Below are 23,100 nucleotides of genomic sequence, written 5' to 3' on the forward strand. Positions count from 1 at the left end.
ATTTGAAATAGATCGCTTTGATTTTTTGTTTTAATATTTCGTGTGTTTTGGCCTGATGAACTGAATGTGTTCCTAACCGATACATTTACAACAGTAAGCTAGGTTATAGCAAAAATTACCGAACTTCGATACTTTTAAGACCAGCCGGTAAACGGATAACCTGATGGTAAGCAAACGCCGCCCATGGACACGCGAAACACCAGAGGCGTTACAAGGGTGTAGTATCAGCTCGCCCCCTGGATCTTGCCCCTTCCGATTAAAATGTTCCACTCGCCCCGTTTTTATTAATTTGGAGTTGTGGTTCGCCCCTTACGAAAACCCTTACGGGGCGAGTGAAAAATTTAACAATTAAATAATTATTTTGATGCATCGACTCGCCCCTTGCGGCATTTAAGTGTGGGAGAGCCATGCTTCAGCACGAATGGGCCGGCTCGACCGGAGTGATACCACGGCCTCACAGAAAACCGACGTGAAACAACGCTTGAGTTGTGTTTCGTTGTGTGAGTGAGGTTACCGGAGGCCCAATTCCCCCTTCCCAATCTTCCCCATCCCCGATTCCCGAACAACCCTTAAATTCCTAACTCCCAAAAAGCCGGCAACGCACTTGTAACGCCTCTGGTGTTTCAAGTGTCCATGGGCGGCGGCGATTGCTTGCCATCAGGTAATACGTCTGCTCGGTTACCGGCTTGTATCATATAAAAAAAAAAATCCCTTTGAAATTTTTGAAGTTTTATTAAGGAAGAGAGAGTTTTATAAGAAGCATTATTGAAGTTTTAAGAAAAAATATTCATTTAAATATTTTATAAACTTAGAGTGCTGACAGTACTTTTAACTAACCAACAATCGGGGGCGAGTTGGAATATCTAATAATTTAAGGGGCGAGTTGATGCACTTAGGCAATCAGGGGCGAGATCCAAGGGGCGAGCTGAGCCTACACCGTTACAAGTGTGTTGCCTTTTTTGGGATTTAAGGGTTGTTGGGGAATCGGAGATTGGGAAGATTGGGAAAGGGGGTAATTGGACCTCCAGTAACCTCACTCACACAACGCAAACGTTATTTCACGTAAATGATCAACATTTTTCATTGTCTTAGACAGAAGGTTGCAGCTAGTTCAGTGACTAACAGTTAAAGTATTTAATTTGTCTGTTCTGTGAGTAATATCTACCAATACAGCACAAATATGTTAATCAATCGAAACACGTTTACCTACTTGTACAATTTACGAGCAAACAAAACCGGATTGATTCAAAATCAATCAGATTCCATGTCAATAGTGTGAACGATCGATTTGACTTACTTATTTACCCGGAACTATCTATCGGGTGCGCTTGCGCATATGACATTATGCACAGAACATGTATAATGTAGACGCGGTTTTACAAAATGGCTTCCTCGTTTGATTTTATTTTCGCTTTTATGATATACATGGTTTTATCTGACGGCTTCGTTGGTTGACTGGTCGCAAGTGTGACTACCGGACAAGGGTCTCAGGTTCAATTCCCTGGTCGGCTTATTTTGCTTTTTTAAAAAAAGAGTTAGAGAGAACAGTTTACCTACAATACATTAAGCATATATTTCTGCAAAGGGATTGCCATTAAAATTCTTACGTGAGTCATTGCTATCCAACTCATCTGATTGGTTAGCGGTTTTCCTCGTTCACAGAGACATGCGCACACGCATCTCTAATGTAAACATGTTTTGTGTGCATCTGTGCGTCTGTGTCTTCACGCAAATTTTAAGTAACGGGGTGAACTGAATGTGTGGGAATGATAAGTAGGTAATGAATACATTAGAGAACTAATCGAAGAACAATGTCATTGGTCAAGTGATGGTGTTAAATGGTTGCAAGCGCGACTGCCAAGCGGGAGCTATCGGATTAAATTTCTTAATCTTAGTTATAAAGAATTCTTTACAATAGTACAAAGCGTGCAATTTCCTTTTAAAACATTGCCACACACTAAAGTTTTCTTCTGTGTCGTGGGTGCGTTCACAAACATAGAAGTTCACATACACATCATAACCAGACCCGAAACAACAATTTGTGTATCACACAAAGAGTTATTCCGAGCCAGTTACCCAGACACCGCGTCAACTGTGCAGTCAAAAGTGTGCTCGCCGTATTGCTACAGGCCCACCGTATTACATAGGACTCATATTTTGTCCCTTCTGGGAATAAAAAAGCGCAATTTAACATTTCGTTCATCACTATAGCGAACTAGATATTTATTGGCTGAGTAATGCTAGCACACCGTGCAGTATAATAGGTGCTCCAGCGGATATGGCATTCAGACTAGGAGTTGCGCCATGCAAATACCGATAGCATTGCTGAAGTTACTTGATCAATAAGTTATAGACACAATAGATGCATCTTAGGTGTTAATTTTGTGAAAATAGAGTAAGACAGTATAAGGTACAATGGTTGATATACCCATGCGGATAAAAGCCCCTTACTAATAAGAGAATAAAAAAAAAAGTTATTGGCGCTTATCAATATGGTGAGGTTTTAGCTAAGTATAATTTAATAACACCATGCTTTTTAAACTGCGAAAGGGTGAGCCAAATTGGGCTTTCAAAAATAATAAAACTCCGTTTAAAAAGCGACTTCAAAAAACTAAAAAGTATAAAATCGCCCACAAATGGCGGAGTAATCGGTGAAAAAATAACAAAAACAAACATCCGAACTAATTACCTCCTCCTTTTTTGAAGTCGGTAAAAAGATTTAACATTGTAAGAATGTTAAATGGAACATCCACTTTTAGCCAATAGTTGTTATGACCCACGTAGAGTTGAAACCTAGACACACATTTTACATCAACGCAATCAGCCTCAAATTTTTCACTAACCACCGATGTCTAATTTCTCAGAAACATGTGCTATCACAGCTTCGTGCCAAGCGAGAACCGATCTTATCTCTAGTCAATTTGTCACATAATCTCTTCAAATCAAGCTACATTATACAGTACTGGAAACTGGACATACTCCAAATTACGTGACAGCACGTTTGAGCTCGTGCATTACTTCGCATGTATATCGGCATCTCGAGGCGGTTTGTAACTGTTTCACATAACCACCCAGCCTCAGGTAAAGAGGCCAGGCTAAAGTAATCAGCCCCAATTTTCCTAATGCCTCGTGAATTCCCGTCCACATTCTTAGCTTGCACGTACACTGAGTAGACACGCGAGTGTACGATCTCTGTGGATGCATGACTAGGAATACCTATAGGTATCCATATACGTGCCATGTTGAAACTTTATAACTATCATTAATTTTTATAAAGATCTAATCGTGTAATATAAGGACTGTATTCTGTTGACGACTTCGGTATTCCAAAATACCAACTCCTGAAATGTTCTCAACATTTGATCATCAACAGTCTATAAGTGGCCACTGCTGACCAAAGGCCTCTTCTCACGCGGAGGTTTGAGCATAATTAGAAATTATAAGCCCAGGTTTATTCACGATGTTTTCCTTCACCGTTTGTCAACGGTGTCTAAATAATCTTAGAAAGTACATATAAATCGGAAAAAGTCACATTGATACTTGCCGTTGGTAAGTTTCATGCATGAGACGCGGGCGTCTTAAACCTCCGGGACACCACGACACTTTTTTACGGAAGTATAAAGAAATTGGACACCTTCTACATGGCAAATACTGACATACCTATCTAATTACATCACGGACTAGCACCATAAGCAAGTACTTAGTTAATAATCGTGAGAACTGACTTACGAGCTTATCTCTAAGCTGACGGTGCGTGCTTCATTACACGAATTAAATGCTTCCGTATCACTTTCTAATGTAATCTACTACGCAATACTTAACGATAATACCTTCTACATTTGAGTAATTTTATTAACGCGTGCATTGATGGCACGCAGCACAATATTATGGGCACGTCATTGAACACAAAATTTGTTCTATACCTTTGGATATTTCTTGGCTATTTCTAATCAAATCGTCAAAGATTCAGAGTTACACAATGACTCCAGTCCGGCAAGAAATTTGACCAAAGAAGTATGTACCAATTTTTTTAAAAAAATTATTGTGGCACATGTAGATTTAGAATACATTTCAGCCATGATCGCTTCCACTTCTTCCATGGCATGATGAAAAGCAATTTTTTTAATGGTGCGATGTTACGTATGGGTTCGCCATCTCAGCTTTACACATATTTCACAAGTGCATTACTAAGAAAAATGTTCGTCACAAAAGTATTTAAAATCGACATAATTACAACGTTGCAACATTTTTTGTAATTAACCGTCTTTGTCAAATAACGTTTCATAATTTTCCCATTAAACTGGGTCGGCACTGAATGTACTATGTGCAGTACACGACTACATGTCAAGCTATGCAACCAGTATAACATGACCGTCCAATGTGCGGGAAGATCATACAAAGCTAGAACATGATAAACTGGTTTGGTATATATCTATGTGTTGTCGTGTGTACTTTGTGGCACAACCACGAATACAAGCAACAATGAATGGATCCAAATGAGAATCTTGCAACACGTACAAAATCAGATTAAAGTGCGGTGAAGAATTTACTTATTATTCGTCCTTTTGGAAATGACTGATTGTGGAGATAATTTAAAAGTACGAATTCCCAGAAAAGTACGTTGTGAAACAGTCAATTTATTTTTGCAAATAGGCTACAAAGGAGCACTTTTATACATCAACATTAAAAAAATAATCTAGATGAGGTCGGCATTTCCTAGCGCACTACTCTGAGAAGAAATGCCGAAATAAACTCAGAGAAATATAAAACGTAGACGTCTGAACTACCCTAATGCTGACTGACTGATAGAAATTACTAAACACTAAACGTAAGAAAACCACTTTCACACAGTCCAATGAATATGACCTAAACTATAACCATGACAATGAAATGTATGCAATTTATTAATAATTGGTAACCTGGTGTAACACTTAGTCGGTAGATAAGACTGTCTGTTACTTGCATCGAATTAATTTATTGCCCGCAACAACTCAAAACAAATTACAAAGAGTCAGTAAATGAAATGATGGAGGAAATAATAAAACTGACGTAACAAATGAAATATTAAACACAACGACTCGAACATAACTGGCGAGTAAATGTGTTGGTTAAACCACGCAATAAACCTGAAAGCTTCTTACATAAAGCCATTAACTCAGTAACGTAAGCCACGAGAGAGAATCCTTGTCGAAACAAATGTGTTTCTAGTTTTAACTAAGCAGCTGTTGATTTTCGTGGAAATACGGAAGTAAAAGCACATTAAACACCAATAATTTTAATATTGCCTTAAAATCCTGCTCTTCTCAAGCATTGGCAAATTCCTCTGGAGTTGGTAAATGTGCGCGCACCCTAGAGATTCTATCTTGATCAATATTAAGACTCTTCCTTTTACAAGCTATATCCTTCTCCAACTCACCTCTATACTTCATAAGCTCCGCTCTCACCGCCTCAGCCTGTCTCAGTTTACCCTTTAAAGAGTCTGTGGTCTCTTTGATAAACTTGGATTCTGCCATCAAACCATACTGAGCTTCATCCCGACAATTCTCTACGTTGGGTCGCCCAAAATTTCTGCTGCGTAGCCTAGTATTAGACAGTTTGTCGCGCTCGTCGTTTTCCCTTAACGAATCATTCAAGTAATCAATGAGCTTTTCCACGTCTGCGATTGTTTTCAAGTTGTCCTTTAAGGTTTCCTCTAGTTTAGCGCAAAGCTGTTCCGTAGCGGACACTGTTTCTCCTAACGCATGATTAGTTCTATCAGCTTGGATTTTCATGTCTTGAGATCCCTTTACAATAATTGTCATTAAGTCTCCTCGCAAGTTTTCAGACTTCTGTCTCACTTCCTCGCAATTTCTAATACTCTCTTTGCAAAAATGTTCCCAAAACTCCAAACTTGTTGCGTTCTCCGGCCATCGAGCGACCCCTGGGTGGTGGAGTATTATATTAGAATCAGCTGTTAAATTCAAATTTTGATTGTCTACTTTCAAAGTGGATATCTTGTCGCTCCAATCAAACTCTATAGCTGCCTTAGCAGCTCTGTTATTCTCCATTTGTACTTCGACTTTGGCTAGAGTTTCTTGGAAGACTCTTCTTATTTCTCCAACAATAGATACTTCTTTAATTAACTCTTGTTCAGCATCGTCTCTTACCAAATCTGGTTCATATCTGAACGTTCGAAGCTCCAAACACTCTCTAGAAATTGCTTCCGGCATCATCAAAATTCTACTAGCACTCTTTAGTTTCTGTCTGTTGGCATCTAATGTTTGAATCTCTTTGCTCATAGCATTAAGTGTATTCTGCACCTGATTCTTCCAGTGGGCCAAAGTTTTGACTCTGTCTTCTAATTTTTTGTTAGTACTATCTTGCATGTCATCCATGTCTTTCTTAGCTTTTGCTAAATCAGCTTTTATAGAGGCATCCAAAGCTTTAGCCTTGTCGGTTGCTCTCGGAGTTAAAGTGCGCAAGTTATTTCGTCTCCATTCTCCAGTAGAGTAACGTGTGATGGAATACTTGTCTACTACAGGTCGGACGCCTGTCATCCCAGCTTGAGGGGTCCAGTCTAAGTGACCAGCAGCCCACGGCCCGATGGGTCCCATGCCGAGGACGTCCCCACTCGTGCTATCCGTCTGCTGAGGGAGATAGCGCGGTGGTGCATCAGCAGGGTAATGTTTCTTCTCTGGTGGTTGGATGAAACCAGGGACATATGGAGAAGCAAAAGGATTTTCATGTGGTTTCCTCTCGCCACCTGGTATGTAGGTCGGCTTGTCTAAATTACTTTGCGGTGCGTTCGGACAGATATAGGGGCATGTATCCATATTTTTAGCCATTGGATTTGACATCTTGACAGGAATTTAGAATAGAATCAGAGTAAAAAAATAATTAAAAATTAAAATTAAAACGACTTATAATAAGTTACGCACAACTAACATTGTCATAATGACATATGATCTGTACACATTATTCAATGGTTCAAATGGTTTCATTAAGTGGCCAGTAGCTTTTCTATAGATATGTACTTTTTGATAACTATGAAAAACTTCTTTCAACCGAACCAATGTCTACGTGATTATTATAAAATACCAAGTAGGTAAATCCCTGAAGTTTTACTTAGAAATAACTGTTCTTGGACCCATGAGCATCTAACCTAATTAGCACATAACTCTACAGAAATCAATGGCGGATCGCAATCTTTCTCTAACATACAAAACTAACGGTTTCAAGATAAAGAGCTTCTGTGTAATTTTAGCAGCAAGTATCTTTGATCAAATTATGGGACTCGTGTCTTCCAGCGAGTGATGGGAGAATGGTTGCTTCATACAAAGGTCAGTAGCGTATTGTTCTCATGTTCCCATCCCTCGTGGGACCCTGTATTGTTCGAAATGATAACTTACTTATAGTTTTTATTTCGATGCTGTTTGATACTATCACGCCAAAGGTTCCGTTTCCGTATTTTAATAGATTTATACCTATGAGCATTAAAAGCTTCTAGTAGGTATCCATATATTTTTTTGTTTGATAACCACTTGGCGTGTTTGTAATGGTGAAAAGTGGGTTTACATTGTACAGTGGCATTTCTGCCGTAATGTGCACCTCTGACTACCTCTTCGTGGATAAAAGACGTGACGTGATGTATTTAAGTTCTTTGAAATCAAGTCCTCTAAGATCTGTTCATATTTTCTGATAGGTTCAGTGATAGGTGTCTATCAAAGTGGTATAATTTCATTCATCTCTCTCCATTGATTAGCTGCTTTGCTATGGAATTACAAGCTTTATTACACAGAAGGAACACGTTATCGAACTAGCGGCTAGAGACCTATTGGTTGTTGCACTGCAAGCTGGTGATGCTATTTTATAGTATTTTACGCAAGTAAAGTGTATGCCTTCTGCTATTCCTTATCTTGATGGCAGTTGTATGAGCGTACTCGGAGTAAATGATGTGCAAAACAATAATAAAGAGTGAAAGGTTCTGGCAAATGGCACTCCGACACGATTGTTATGTCTGAAATGAGCTGCGATTGCTTACGTAACTTCTTTCACAGTTGGAATGGCTACGTCAGGTAGTGCTATGTACGCGTACAGTTTACCCAAACTTTACAATCCAAACAAAAATTTGTGACGAGGTCTTCTGATAACATTATTTGTCATAATAAAACAAATGTTAAACTTAAAGCATGATAATATAATAGTCTAAAAATATATTACGTAGGTATAAGTATTCGAAATAATAGCTAAAATACAAAATACGGATGCTGCGTATTTCCCAAAGGGAATGACAAACGCATCGCATACGCAATTATCGAAAGATACCTACAGTTACTAAAATAAATGACTAACTCAATATCCAGCAAGTTCCGATGCTGAGGGATAGTGAGAGCGCACTACTCCACATCGGTCTCGGTCTATGTTCAAAGTCTTTCTCTTCGATGCTATAGCTTTTTCCAATTCAGTTCTTTTGTTCACCAATTCGCCTCTCAATCTCTCAGCGTTTTTCAGCTGACCGAGAAGTGACGTCACCGTCTCATGAATCGTCTTCACCTCTTCTATCAAACCGACATGCGGCTGATCTCTAACGTTTTCCCCATGAGGTCTCCAATTATTTCTATTGTCCAGTCTAGTTTGAGCCAACTTCATCGCACAGTCCATCTTCTTAACAGATGATTGCAAATCTTCTATCAAAGCCTCCATGTCGGCAATTCTTTGGAGAGTAGCTCTCAAATTCTCTTCCAATTTCGTGCACAATTCTGTGGTAATAGCTACAGTTTCTGCTAATGCCATATCAGTTCTATCTGCTTGGTTACGCAACTTTCGACCATTGTTCACTAGTATAGCGTCTAAACTACCTCGTAAGTCAGCAGACTTTTGCCGAGCTGCTTCACAGTTTTGTACATTTTCTCGACAGAAATATTCCCAATATTCTAGAGGTGCGCTAAATTCACCGAATCTTGTAGAACCCGGTCTAAACAATATTGTAGGCGACTTAGTATTGAGACTTAAATTAATAGATTCTGTGTTATATGCCATAGCTTTATCACACCAATCATACTCTATTCTGTGTTTTGCGGCTTTGTTTACTGCCATTTGATCTTCTATTTTAGCTAAAGTTGCTTTAATTGTAGCTCTGACTTCATTAACAAGTTTCATTTCTTTGACCAATTCTTGTTCAGCTATATCAGCTACCAAGTCTGGTACGAATCGATTCGAACGTAGATCCAAACATTCTTTGGAAATTGATTCAGGCAACATCAGCACTCTAGAAGCACCTTTTAGTCGTTGCCTATCGATTTCTAGCAATTCCACTTCTCGGGTGATAGCACTACAAGCCCGCTCTACTTCTATTTTCCATCGGAATATATCTTTCGCTTTTTGTTTCAATCGTTTCTCGTTTTCGTTTTGTTGTTTATCGATATTTCCAAATGCTTGCATAATAGAAGATTTAGCATTATATTGTACGATATTAGATTCAGTCATAACATCTGGGTTTAAAACATCCTCGTTGTGTTTTCTCCACTCACTAAGCGAATACCTACTTAAAGAATATTTATTTACGGGTGGTCTTGTGCCAGTCATCTCCCCAAGAGGAGTCCAGTCAACCTTACCATCTAGGCCAGGCTTCAAATTAGGTAAATATTGGAAATCATCTATTCCTGCAAGTTCTGGATTCGTTCGTCTACTTTCTTCTTGTTTCATCTTGAGCTGAGCTGCGGCTTCAGCAGGTTTTGGAGCATCCTCTGTAACCATTTTTTCTCGCTGTTTCTCCTTGGCCTCTTCTATTTGTTGTAACACATGATCAGGAGACTTTTCAGACAGCATGTAAGCTGCCATCTCCTGCTTCGTTGGGCATTGATCTTTGTCAGGAAAAGATGTTAGTTGCTGCATCGTTGATTTCTTTCAAATACTATTCTACTGAAAAAAAATGTATTTTACATAAGAAAAAAATACTTTTGACGAAATCTATCTATCAAACAATGTCATATTATCATTTAATTTGACATTTCCTATTCGTTTTTCTAATGTATTATTGATCATTTTTTTTAGTAATTAGTGGCCTAACACGACTACTATAATAACCTTTTTTTATTTTGATTGATTTGAACTTTCTTTTATTCAGATACTATACATACAACAGTTCGACAGTTTTCAGTCCAGTTAAATTTGTCGGTCAAAATCTTGGTCTGAGTAATAAAATGATGTAATGAAAATATCTATTATTATTGATCTATTAATATTCCATTTTCGATTTGTATTCTACTTCCAAATGGTTATAATTATGTTTCTCATTTTACATGCTTTTTTTAAATAATACTAGTTTATTTGTAGACTGAGAAACAAAAATATGGAGGTGCACATAAAACTATAATACGAGTATAATGCACCCACTTTACTACTTACTAGTCCCATAAATAAACTAATGGAATACCAAAAATATGTATATTAAACAACATTAACAAAATCTAAAAATTTTAACAAAAATATACAACAACATGAAGTCAAAGTCAAAGTCAAAGTCAAAGCATTTATTTCAATTAATCCTAAATTAGGCACTTTTGAAACGTCAAATTGAATTGTCCGTCAGTCTGTCTGTCAGTGAAGCTAGGCGCTCGTTCCAAAGTGTTGCTTCGAATGGAGAAGAACGAGCAAGAAACTCCATCGTTACTCTTTTCAAAAATGTTTTTTACAATATCTCTGATACATTATTTGATCATTTACCTATTGTATATATATGTAGGAACAATGTAACGACAATACGACGTCAAAACTATGGGACAATAAAACCAATTTGTAAAGAATTGTTATTTCAAGATGCAAGACGATTAAATGAAATTCATAACTTTCAGGAATTACAATTTATATTTACAGAACAATTATAAAACAATAATCCGTCTCATCGACCAATATTCGAATTAATTATTTCCCGCCATTTTTAAAATATATCATTTGACGTTCCATTTCAGCTAACAATTATTTTTAAACAATTTATATTGTCTATGAAATGATGAAAGAGGTTTAATATATTTATTCCTATGAATAGTACTCAGTAATTAAATACTATCCTTTTTATATTATAATTCCATCCTACATTATATCTGTCTGGTGTTGCTAGTGGTTGTTAACACTCGGCCATCCTGTGCAGAACGTGTCCCACGGTCTTCGCTGTGATTTCCGTTTGCAGATGCAAATTTCTGAAACAAATAAAACATCCAGCAGTATCTATTGTATATCGTACTAATAGTTTAAGAGGCCAACCTGGTAAATTACATTTTACATACAATACAGCTATCTAAATCAAATCACTTTAATGCAGCGGACAGTGTTCACATAGCCATTCTTTTAATCAAGAACTTGACCACACAGCAGTCTTTTAATCAAGGACTTGTTCACACAGCTGTCCTTTTAATCACGGACTTGATCACACAGCTGTCCTTTTAATGAAAGACTTGATCACACAGCTATCCTTTTAATCACGGATTTTATCACTCCACAGCTATCCTTTTAATCACGGACTTGATCACACAGCTGTCCTTTTAATCATGGACTTGATCACACAGCTGTCCTTGTAATTCAGCAGATATTATTTTAGCTTAGGACTAGCACCCAGTTATTTTTTTCAATGTTGACTGAATTAGATCAAAAGACTACCTACTCATTCACACAGAACAATTTCTTTACGAAGAAAGACTGAATAACGTGATTTAAATTTTAATGGATGGACTTTTAGCTGAAATATTTCTGATAACACCAATAATACAGCAGAGTTTGGGGCTGCCTATAACATTTAAAACATGTTTAAATTGGTTTTCTTCAGGGAACTGTTTGAAATACCTACTAGTAAGAACTTAACCTCTGTCAGTGATAACTCTAACCGGATAGCCAAACTGTATGATAATTTAAGAAGAAGTCTAATTGTTTCTACTGAGCTACAATTTTTAGCAGGTCGGGCAACCACGAATTTATTAAAAGCGTCTGCGTTTAATGAAAGGACCCACGTAGTCGGCATGGATCGTGTGCATAGGTATTGTAGATTTCTCAAATAGATAAAGCTCATCGTGTAACCTCCCATAATTTCTCTTATTAAAAGCACATTGTAAACATGAATTAAAGTATTTTCAAATAAACTTAGCCATGCCTTCGAACTAGAAATGCCCTTTAATAAATAAATTGTTCACATTTCTCAAGTCCTATCTGATCATGTAGTTTCTGCAATAGCCCATATTTGGCAAGCTTAACGTTCTCCAGCAACAGTTTTCCTAAATAAGATCCCATCTTTAACGATATAATTTGCAGTCAAGTTACAATCACTATTATCGCGATGCCTAGTATCATTTTGGATATTATCAAGAGAAATTGAAGAGTAACTAACCAATTTGAATTATTAATCATTAGCACTGTAGGTAGGTATTTGGTATGGGATTTCTATTTAATGCGTCTGTATGTCTCATGCGATTACCTGGCCTGTACTCAATCTCTAAGTTGTAATCTTGGATCGGGAGCCACTGTCGAGCAATACGAGGGATTAAATCCTTTTTAATAATGGTAGTTCTCAATACTGAACAGTCCGTAATGTCCTTGACTAGTATACCAATTAAATAGACACGGAAACGTTTAAGGGACTCTACGACTGCTAGTGTTTCAAGTTCAAAACTATGATAGTTAGATTCCTCTTTACTTGTCACTCTACTGAAATACGCTATTGGTTTCAAACTGTCATCTGACTGATATTGCATTAGTATACCGCCCAAGCTTATTATACTGGCGTCTGTATGTAATTCAGTATTAGCTTCTGGCTAAAACCGGTCTTTCAATAAAATTAAACGTTGCTTAAGAGTTTGAAAAGCCTTTTCATGATCAACATCCCAATGCCAATTAACATCTTTCTTAGTCAGTTCTGTAAGGGGACGTGCAACCTAACCATTTTTTTTATTTCCTAAAATACCGGGTTGACCCTATAAACTGCCTAATTTCGTGTACATTCCGTGGTGGACTATATCTTGCGACACATTTGACTTTAGCTTTGCCTGGTTGAATAGTTCCAGCCGAAATTGCGTGACCTAAATATGTAAGCAGTACTTTTAAGGAAAGAACATTTGCTCAGGTTCAATTTTAAATTAACCTTTGTTAGTAGTTGCAGTATTTTTCCAGAAACTTTAATCCCTCCTGTACAGATACAGTAGGCACCAAAACGTCATTAAGATATAGGGCAATATTTTGATCTACTCTACCAAGTGTCATTTGAATGAAACGGGAAAATATAAGCGAGGCATTAGCCAATCCAAACGGCATCTTAAAAAATTCATATTGACTCGACAGAGTTACGATACGAATGCGATTGCATTATGTGTTGAATCCTTATGCATCCCTACTTGGCAGTTGCTTTGGGCTAAATCTAGTGTCGTAAAGTAATATTTTCCCGACAGCTTATTTACTTAATCTACTATATGAGGTAATGGATAACGGTCTTAATAGTGTTGGAATTAAGAGCCCTATAGTCTACACATAGCCTATGATCACCTCCCTTTTTCTTCACTAACACTAACACACTACGGGACTAGAGTAATGTAACATTGACTCCCTTATTATACCTGCATCTAATTTTTTTTTTAATTATTTACTATTTCGTTCTCCTTGTGAAATCTACAGCGTGTAACAAAATACCCATATACATCAAGAAGCACTGAAGAATACTGGTTGAATAATTATAATCTCTACACAAAGTTTCAGCTTAAAATACATTTAAAAAAAATTGGTACCAAATACTTGGTGTCGCATGGTTCTTGATTTAAAATCATCATACTAACGTATCACAACATCACAGCGGTCACTCGCTAATTACGAAATTGGAATTTTATGTATTGGAAAAATTCATAACTACGTTCCAGGAAAACATAAGTCTTAAAAAAAAACCTTCCCATATGTTTTTTTTTATGTTGTGTAAAAACCGTGCACTTGATATGTATACCCCCTTCTTGTTACACCGTGTCTCAGTCTCTAATATTTTTAGCAAACGAATTAGAGCAGCTGTAGTCATTGCTTATTCTCAGTGTCACTAATTTGGTCCACGTTTGTGTCTGAGAGATCAATTTGTAATCTAACTGTCTGATACTTGTCTATATTAAGGACCGCAGGCTCACTACTCCACTCGGTTACTAATTATTATCAACGCCCCACCCACGACAGATTAACATTACCTAAGTTAAGAATTTTTAAATAAGTATTGTGCGATTTGATGACAGCTGCAGGTATGAAATACGTTAGGTATATTAAGTCCCTATTTGCACCCATACAGTTCAATCAAAAATGTGAACTCTGCTCGTAATTCTATATCACAATCAACATAATATTACAACAGGGATATTTACAGGAGTGCTTTAAATAAATTGGGTATTTTCTATTAAAGTCCGATAATTTCAAATTAATGTCAGTAATTATTTCTTGTACGGCATTCTTTTGCACAAAACGAATAGAAGCAGCAGAAGTTATTAAGCTTATATTGTCACTATTAATCATTGTTTGACCAATTATTAATTCAGCATCAAATGTAAAACAGCTAGTCCATTCTACTGCACTTTTTAGTTCGACATTGTCTATTGAAACAAACAGATAACATGTACATAATAAATTCACACAGGCGCCGCCAAAACCTTTCATAACTGTAGTGCTAGATTGAATCTCTAATTGTAAATCTTTTGCTCGCAAAATTTAAAGCATATTATTCAGTTTGTATCAACGTACGCTGCTAATGATCTGGCAATTATTTACGATCACAATTCTCTTATAAATGTCACAAATATGTCATAAGTTATAAGTTAGCATTACCTGGGTAACATTTTGTCGCTAAGTGTGAAGAACTCGGAGCAAACCAGCACGTAGCCGTGATGTGTCCGCTGCGCCGACAGTTCTCGCAGCGCTGTTGTTGTCTATAATCCTTTGCTTCGTGTCCAGGACGCCGGCAAACGTAGTAAATCTTAGGCTGTTGTTGAACAGTCGAAGTTCCATTGGGCACAATGAAGTTCTGCGTGTACTAGTTGAACCCACGGGTATCAGGTTCTCCAGTTACGACATGTAGCCATAGTATAGTTGTTCGGGAGTTTCACAACTATGCCTTTGCATTGGTCCTCATCTCGAATTATACATGAAATTGTATTTTCACCGTAGATGCTACATTTCGTGCGTGGTTCATGGTCTTCCGAAAAAAAAATTCCATTGTTTTCATCTTCCGAACTTTCTGTCTTGTACTTTCTTTGTCCTTTCCCCAATCCACCGATGTAAGGTCCAGACAATTTGAAAAGATCCCACTTCTGAAGTGTTATTTCAAGATGCAAGACGATTAAATGAAATTCATAACTTTCAGGAATTACAATTTATATTTACAGAACAATTATAAAACAATAATCCGTCTCATCGACCAATATTCGAATTAATTATTTCCCGCCATTTTTAAAATATATCATTTGACGTTCCATTTCAGCTAACAATTATTTTTAAACAATTTATATTGTCTATGAAATGATGAAAGAGGTTTAATATATTTATTCCTATGAATAGTACTCAGTAATTAAATACTATCCTTTTTATATTATAATTCCATCCTACATTATATCTGTCTGGTGTTGCTAGTGGTTGTTAACAGAATATAAATTAAAAAAGCGGGTTGTTTCAAACATAGTGCCCACATATGTACACTTACAATTTTGAAATAATGCTTCTATACAAATAAAAAATAATCTTTAATTTAATTTTTCAAATAAAAAATAAATAAATAACTGTTTGATGCCACAGGATCCCTAGACTACATTGGAATAAATTAGTACTTTAATTTAACGTGTAACTAGTGATCGTATTAGAGCATTGTCTAGTGTGAGCGAGTGTCCAGTGGAGCCGGACCAACATGCTGCCACACATTTTTATCTTCAATATAATCTGACAGTTTATAATATGCCTGTTTACACAGTTCACGCTTTATACAAGATTTAAATTTTTTCTCGTTCAGATTCAGTATGGTGGTTGGTAGTTTATTGTAACACCTAACACAAAATCCCATGAAGGATTTCTGCACTTTGGACAATCGGAATTGCGGTATAGCTAACTTATTTTTACCTCTCGTATTAAAATTGTGTCTGTCGCTTCTTTTTTCAAACAATTGTTGATTTTTTCTCACGTACATAATATTTTCGTAAATGAATTGAGAAGGCACTGTAAGAATGTTTATAGTTTTAAATAGTTCTCTCAAAGATTCGCGACGGGGCAAGTTATATATTGCTCGAATAGCTCGCTTTTGCAAAATAAAAATTGATTCTACATCCGCAGCTCGCCCCCACAGCAAAATGCCGTAAGACATTATGCTGTGAAAATAACTAAAATAAACAAGCCTTGCCGTACCTACGTCCGTTAGCTGCCTAATCTGTCTAACTGCATAAGCAGCTGAGCTTAGTCTCCCCGAAAGTGCTTTTATATGGGGCCCCCATTGTAATCTGTCATCTAATGTGATACCCAAAAATACAGTCTCCTTAACAAATTCTAACTTTTGTCCGTTCAAAGCAACATAACATTCGTTATTTTGTACGTTTGGCAAGCAAAATTTAATACATTTGGTTTTTTTCTCATTAAGATGGTGGAATGATTCCGCAACAATTTTGATTGATGAATGCAAATTGTAATTTCATAGCCCAGCCAGTTCTGAAGCAGACGGGTAATGCGACCGTACCGTTCCACATCTTTCTCTGTCTGTTATCAATGTCTTATTCTTTGATGCTATATCTTTCTCCAGCTGAATTCTTTTCTCTAACAAACCTTCTCTCACTCTCTCCGCATTCTTCAACTGTCCAAGAAGGGATGTGACTGTTTCATGTATTTTCTTAACTTCTTCGATCAAACCTAAGTGCGGTTGGTCCCTTACACTTTCACCATGAGGCCTCCAATTATTTCTGTTGTCCAGCCTAGTTTGAGCTAGTTTCATGGCTGCATCTGTTTTCCTCACCGCGTCTTGCAGGTTTTGAATCAAACTTTCCATATCAGCAATTTTTTGCAAAGTGGTCATTAAATTCTCTTTTAACTTCGTACACAATTCAGTAGTGAGAGCGACCGTTTCGGCCAAAGCCGCGTCAGTTTTATCCGCCTGGTTACGTAGTTTTCTGCCGTTATTTACTAAAATAGCGTTCAAAGTACTTCTAAGGTCAACGGATTTCTGTCGCACTGCTTCACAATTTTCGATATTTTCCCTGCAGAAGTACTCCCAGTATTCGAGGGGCGCTGAAAATTCACCAAATCTTGTAGATCCAGGCCGGAACAGTATAGTGTTAGACTTGGTGCTAAGACTCAAATTGATGGTGTCTGTATTATACGCCATAGTTTTATCACACCAGTCGTATTCAATCCTGTGCTTGGCTGCTTTATTGATCTTAAGTTGTTCTTCTATTTGATTCAAAGTTGTCTTCAAGGTTTCTCTCACCTCACTCACTAGATTCATTTCCTTCACGAGCTGTATCTCGGCTAGGTCCGCCACTAGGTCCGGCTGCGATCTGGACGATCGCATGTCGAGACACTGTCTAGAGATCGATTCAGGCAACATTAATACTTTAGACGCGCCTTTCAGTCGCTGTCTTTCTATTTCTAATAATTCAACCTCCTCCGTTATCATTTTACAGGCGCGTTCTACTTCGACCTTCCACCGGAAAATATCTTTAGCTTTTTGTCTGAGTCGCTTGTAATTTTCCGACTGTTGTTTGTCTATTGTTCCGAACGCTTGCATCATAGACGTCTTGGCGTTATAGTCTACGATATTGGACTCGGTCACTATGTCAGAGTTCAATACATTTTCATTGTGCTTCCTCCATTCTCCTAGTGAATACCTGCTTAACGAATACTTATTGACCGGTGGCCTAGTTCCGGTAATTTGGCCGAGCGGTGTCCAGTCTACTTTTCCATCAGGTCCTGGTTTCAACGCTTCGAGCTCGGGTATTACTACCGAAGTTCTGGGGGTAGCTACAACTACTGGTTGAGGTTGCGGCGGCACTGGCTCTGGTTTTGGTTTCGCCTCGACTTCGTGTTTCCCCTCGGTCTCTACCTTTTTGTCTTCTTCTGTAGTTGGTTTGTCACTGGCTTTTGGCTTAGTCATCGACGTTCTAACGTAAGCGCCGATCTCCTCGGTGAGCTTAGGACACATGTCAGCATCAGGGAATGTTGTAAGTGCCTCCATGTTCGAGCAATAATCTCAGTAATGCGCTCTAGTGTAAAGTAAATAACTTATCAAAACAAAATTTTCCGAAAATAAATAAATAACTAACAAAATTGCTATCTTGCCAATAGCTTGCTAAAAATGTGACAAATTGTCAAAAATCTTTTAAAAAGTTAATGACGTCAAACGGCCTGCTACAAATTAAAACATTTTTGACACAGAGCTTATACTTGCTTCATGCTTGCACCTTTTTGCAACTTCCTCCACAAGGTAATAGACTGACACTGAGAACGTCTAGACCAAATTAAGACACCTATATCCTGTACAATAGTTAGGCACAATTACTTTTACTAGTGGTCGCCTAGTGGCCGAAATTCGACCATATATGATCTAGACACACGGCAGTGTGTCCGCCAAGTTCGAGCAAAAAACCGACACACCGGCCGTGGGTTATATTACACGAACCATTTCGGGCCAAGTTACCCACCTATAACCAGTATCTATTTTATCTACGCATATGAAATTTCTAGTATCTGTCGAGACTACTTACTTATCTAAAATACAAAATTTCATTAATGTACCTATTGTAGGTCTTGAGATATTGACGTCAGAAAACGCTATTTTTACTATACACTCAAACTGACTGACTGACTCACTCACTCATCAAAAACCTAGACCATCTTCCAATGGTCGTATTGACTTGAAATTTGGCATGGATGTAGGTCTTTAGGTCAAGGTAAAGGAAAAAATCTGAAAATGGCCAAGTGTGAGTCGGTTTTAAAAATTTGAAGGTGTAAATTCATACCCCTAAGGAACTAAATCAAAAAAATTATCTATATCTTCCAATGGTCGTACCGACCTAAAATTCGTTACGATAAGTTTGTATTTAGTCAAAGTAAAGTAAAATAAGTTTTAAAAAAAGAAAATAAACCTTACAAAAATAAATGAAATCCCACCCAAAACATAAATGTGAAAGGCTGCCAAGTTCGATAATATTGGAATGCTTCGCCTATAAAAGAAGTGAGATCTAAATAAGTACCAAGTTCCATACACAGACCTCAGTTAAAAATGATATAACTTGGCAAGTTTTAATAGAAAATTATATACTTGACTGATTGCGTTTAGTAGGTTTATAAAAAAGTGTGTGAAAACTGTTTTATTTATTGATTTAATGTACTTTATAAGCATTATTTTTGAAAAATATTAGCGCTATGCACTTCTCCTACACATAAACTATAAGTATACCAAATTTTATGCTCCTACGTCCGCGCAGTTTTCGTAAAATGTGGTCCAAAGTTTTTGCATCACGTATTAATATATAGATTTTCATAAATCTAAATCTAAGATACAAGTCTATTCTTGATGGCTTTCTAACAACTGCATTTAAGTGTCCACTGGGTACTGTGATAAATGGTTGGTTTCAACAAAGTTTGTAACGTCCTTAATTTAACCTACTGTTTTTCCTTTATCAGAAACATACTATTTAGGTATAAAAATAATATTCCAGTAAAAATATTAAACTGTTACAAGTGTTAATTTCTTACAAGTCAATCGAACAAAATTTTCTCGATAATAATCGCCATGGTTCATTTAATCGATTCACAATCATCATCAGATCATTCGATATGGGGCGAAGTGAAAACGGTTTCACAATTTGAAGCGAATATAATTCTAAACTTAAAACCTTTTCACGTAATCGGTAAGTAAGTACTTTCAGTACAATCGTACCTAATTGTTTTACATTAAAAAGATTTCATAATAGCAATATTGATCTAATTTCTTGTAACCTAAATACTAAGTAACTTTCTAAACAATTTATTTGTGAACCAATTTTTGGTACAAAAAAATAATATGCCAATGCCATTTACTTTCTAGATTAACCTATAAAATATGCCTGTCTCAATACTTACTGAAATAAATACGCAACGTCAATATATATCCTATACACTTGCTAGTCTTGCTTTAATTAATTACCGTCCATTTAAACGCGACGGTAGACTGAAGCTCCCACGATGTCAATTAAAAATGACACTTGCAATAGTTGCAATCCTGTCAAACTTGCACTGTACTAGAGCAATGTAACTAGTTTTGAAAGCTACCGGGATACGTTTTTTCTCCATTTATTTATACAAAACTACATTAAGTAACATTTATGGCATTAAATCTTTCTCGTTACAAAATTAAAGAAACGATTTATCATACGTAATTAATTTTCTTAATAATAGATGGCGTTTTAATTACCATGTGATGATTACTAAGTAAATAAGAAACTCATGTAATAGCCATTTTTGCATAAAACACGCGTTACTATAGATAAAACCTAATAATTTTAATTATGGCGCCGTAGTCTGTGGTATATAGCCCGGAACTTGCCGCCATTATTATATCATAGACAATTGTACACGACTTTTACTTTTTACGACGCTAAATGGGATTAGGCGGCAAAATCATTGTACGTGCGTGGCAGTTTATTCTTACTTGTGTAGCTTTTTATAATTACGCAATTTTCTTTTGTGTTCAATGACAGAATAATCATTACAATCTAGATCAGAACATTTGAAATTATTCGAGAGGTGGCCTTGGTTTTAATGTGTGATTGCTTTCATACAAGTCATTTTCATTAGCTACGCTTTTTGAATAATTGTACAATCTTTACGAATGGTAATTAAGCGAAAGAGACTTAGACTACCACATGTCTTTGCATATCTAGGTAGGAGTGTCTAATATGAAAAACTCTTTAGTTCAATTCGACTGAAATTTTACGCAAAATATTAGAAACCTACATTATTACACACCGATACATAAAACAGTTGCGATTTCCCAACTTCCAATTAACACATCGCAGAAAATCTAGTTCGCCGCTCTTCTTGAACAAACCTATGTTGTTTAACTATATCACACAACGTTTTTTCCGGTCATATAGCGGTTCCTGAGTAGTGAACTCGCAACTTGATGAGGTCACACACACATGGGGCTTCGTTGGCAATTGTGCGATATTATGTTAACACCGGTCGTGCGCATCAATGACTGCTTCCAATCGCATTATGGGCCTTAAAAGGCAGTAATACGTATAATATTGGATCGATATTGTAACCTGTGTCGATATACAATTATGACGAGTATCGGATCTTTAGTCAACCATGTATTTATTGGCTAAAAAACGTCAACAGCATTTGAAATCCCGGAGCTGCGGATTGCCTAGCGGGTTACTGGGGCTCCGGCTCGAAAAGCAGGAGTAGGAACGGGGTGGTTTTTAGTCAGTAAGAGTCTGATACTCACTCTCGCCTCGCCCAAGGCGGGAGAAGTCATTGGATGATTTCCCCGTTTAAAAAGAACCTATGTCGATACACAATTTTGACGACTGAATATTGATCGGATCTTTAGTCAACTGCTTATAGGTAAGAAAAATGTCAACATTATTTCAATAAGCCACAAAATTATGTCAGAAGATGACGCCTTTAGGTGTGCCTGTGTAACAGATTACACCATCATGCACTCAACAAGAAGATTACATTAATAAACCAAGTAATAACTGCAGAATAATTTACTCTTTAACATACTCGTAGGTTACTGGTTGAGCTTCACATTTGTATGAAATTTTTGTTGCATGACAAAGGCGTTTTACCGGTTTCATTCTCCGTTCGCTATTACTCACACGGTTGCAGATAAATTGGCGCTATCTAATTCAATTTGTTCTACTGAACGCTTTTTCATAATTGGAGTATAGAAATTAAGCTGCTCATTCAATTTAATCCGAATTCTTAACACCTTTTGGTTTGTTCGTACCTATAATTAAAGATTGAAGAAATTGGCGTTGTTTATGCGAAAGCTAAATTTTCTAATCTAGAGGATCTACATTTTCGAAATTGTTTATCGATACTTTCGACGGTGGCAATATTGGCGCGCCTATTTCCGTAAACGGAGAATTCCATCGCATACCTTACTATGTATGTACATAAGCATAATATATATGTACATACCTACATAAGTCTAGTGGAAGGTGTGCCAAAACCTGTACCAAGGTGAGGCTTCAATAAAAATAAATGTAACTATAAAGATAATTTGTGGTGTTTTGGCTCTCTTATAAGACCCATTGAAGTCATTGAGGGAGAATTTACGTTCAACAGTAGATATCTCTAGTGACTTACATACTTATTGGGCGATAATATAATTTTGGACCCAAGTAACTATCGATGTCCAAAAACCGCGATCAACAACGGAGGAACAGTCATCAAATGTGCCAAAATATTTTAGCAAACTTACAGCGTTCCCAAAGTCGTCTCCATCAATTACATTGTAGACATAACTTTTGTTATGTAGGTAGTATACACCTTACCTATCTACCTATCAAGTAGGTACTAGTCTTCTAAGACGTCATACTCGGACACTTATTGGATAAAATTTCCAGTAAGCATCGCTTGTCATGTCACTAGTTCATAAGCAGATTATGTTCACTCATTTGGCGATATTTGATACGCAGAGTATCGCATAGTATTCAAAGAATGAAATATGTACATTACTGAGTAGGTAGGCAGGTAATTATAAATCACGGAAAAATATTATTACACCTACCTAATTAAATGTTATGTTAGTTTCCTACCTGCCTTTAATGTCTTGAAAGAATGCCTTTATTTAATTGAATCAGACATCAGTTGATCATAAATTACCTATCTGTTTTAACGAGTCATATTCATTAACGAAATCTTTAGTTCACTAAACCTAAGCTTAAGTTGGATGGGCTCAGGGTAGATGGGTCATATTGTTATTGACTTTCTGCTCTGAAAGAGAGGCTTCTTTCTATAGTATTTCTAACCCTTTACTTCTTTATTACTTAGGATGAAGATCAATCTTGAAAAGTTGAAATAAATTACAAACTTTGTGTTGTTACGATATTATAAAAATACATTTTATGTTAAAAATATCTCGAGATAAAA

At 36.8% G+C, this 23,100-nt stretch overlaps 4 protein-coding genes and 1 long non-coding RNA gene across 5 annotated transcripts in view; all 5 read right to left on the reverse strand.

The window, feature by feature from the left end:
- The window catches only part of LOC118279152 (LHFPL tetraspan subfamily member 3 protein), a 43,193-nt gene that overhangs the window by 18,798 nt on the left and 1,295 nt on the right, over positions 1-23,100 (reverse strand). The window lies entirely within an intron of this gene.
- LOC118279150 (tektin-4-like) lies at positions 5,260-6,950 on the reverse strand. The gene has a single exon (XM_035598687.2). The coding sequence runs from the start codon at positions 6,834-6,836 to the stop codon at positions 5,304-5,306; it is 1,533 nt and encodes a 510-aa protein (XP_035454580.2). The 5' UTR covers positions 6,837-6,950; the 3' UTR covers positions 5,260-5,303.
- Positions 8,156-9,996, reverse strand: LOC118279149 (tektin-4-like). Its single transcript, XM_050698406.1, has one exon. The coding sequence runs from the start codon at positions 9,871-9,873 to the stop codon at positions 8,332-8,334; it is 1,542 nt and encodes a 513-aa protein (XP_050554363.1). The 5' UTR covers positions 9,874-9,996; the 3' UTR covers positions 8,156-8,331.
- Positions 10,412-16,595, reverse strand: LOC126911412 (uncharacterized). Its single transcript, XR_007705965.1, has 2 exons — positions 14,809-16,595; positions 10,412-11,177 (listed from the first exon to the last, which is right to left on the reverse strand). It is a non-coding gene; the product is annotated as an uncharacterized LOC126911412 (long non-coding RNA).
- Positions 16,603-18,330, reverse strand: LOC118279151 (tektin-4-like). Its single transcript, XM_035598689.2, has one exon. It carries the CDS (start codon positions 18,185-18,187, stop codon positions 16,652-16,654), a length of 1,536 nt encoding a protein of 511 aa, XP_035454582.2. The 5' UTR covers positions 18,188-18,330; the 3' UTR covers positions 16,603-16,651.

This window comes from Spodoptera frugiperda, chromosome 14 (assembly GCF_023101765.2).
Source record: "Spodoptera frugiperda isolate SF20-4 chromosome 14, AGI-APGP_CSIRO_Sfru_2.0, whole genome shotgun sequence".
NCBI classification, from domain to species: Eukaryota; Metazoa; Arthropoda; class Insecta; order Lepidoptera; family Noctuidae; genus Spodoptera; species Spodoptera frugiperda.

Excerpts from the sequence above, each read along its gene's own strand:
- LOC118279151 (XM_035598689.2), bottom strand. The coding sequence starts at position 18,187 with ATGGAGGCACTTACAACATTCCCTGATGCTGACATGTGTCCTAAGCTC.
- LOC118279149 (XM_050698406.1), bottom strand. The coding sequence starts at position 9,873 with ATGCAGCAACTAACATCTTTTCCTGACAAAGATCAATGCCCAACGAAG.
- LOC118279150 (XM_035598687.2), bottom strand. The coding sequence starts at position 6,836 with ATGTCAAATCCAATGGCTAAAAATATGGATACATGCCCCTATATCTGT.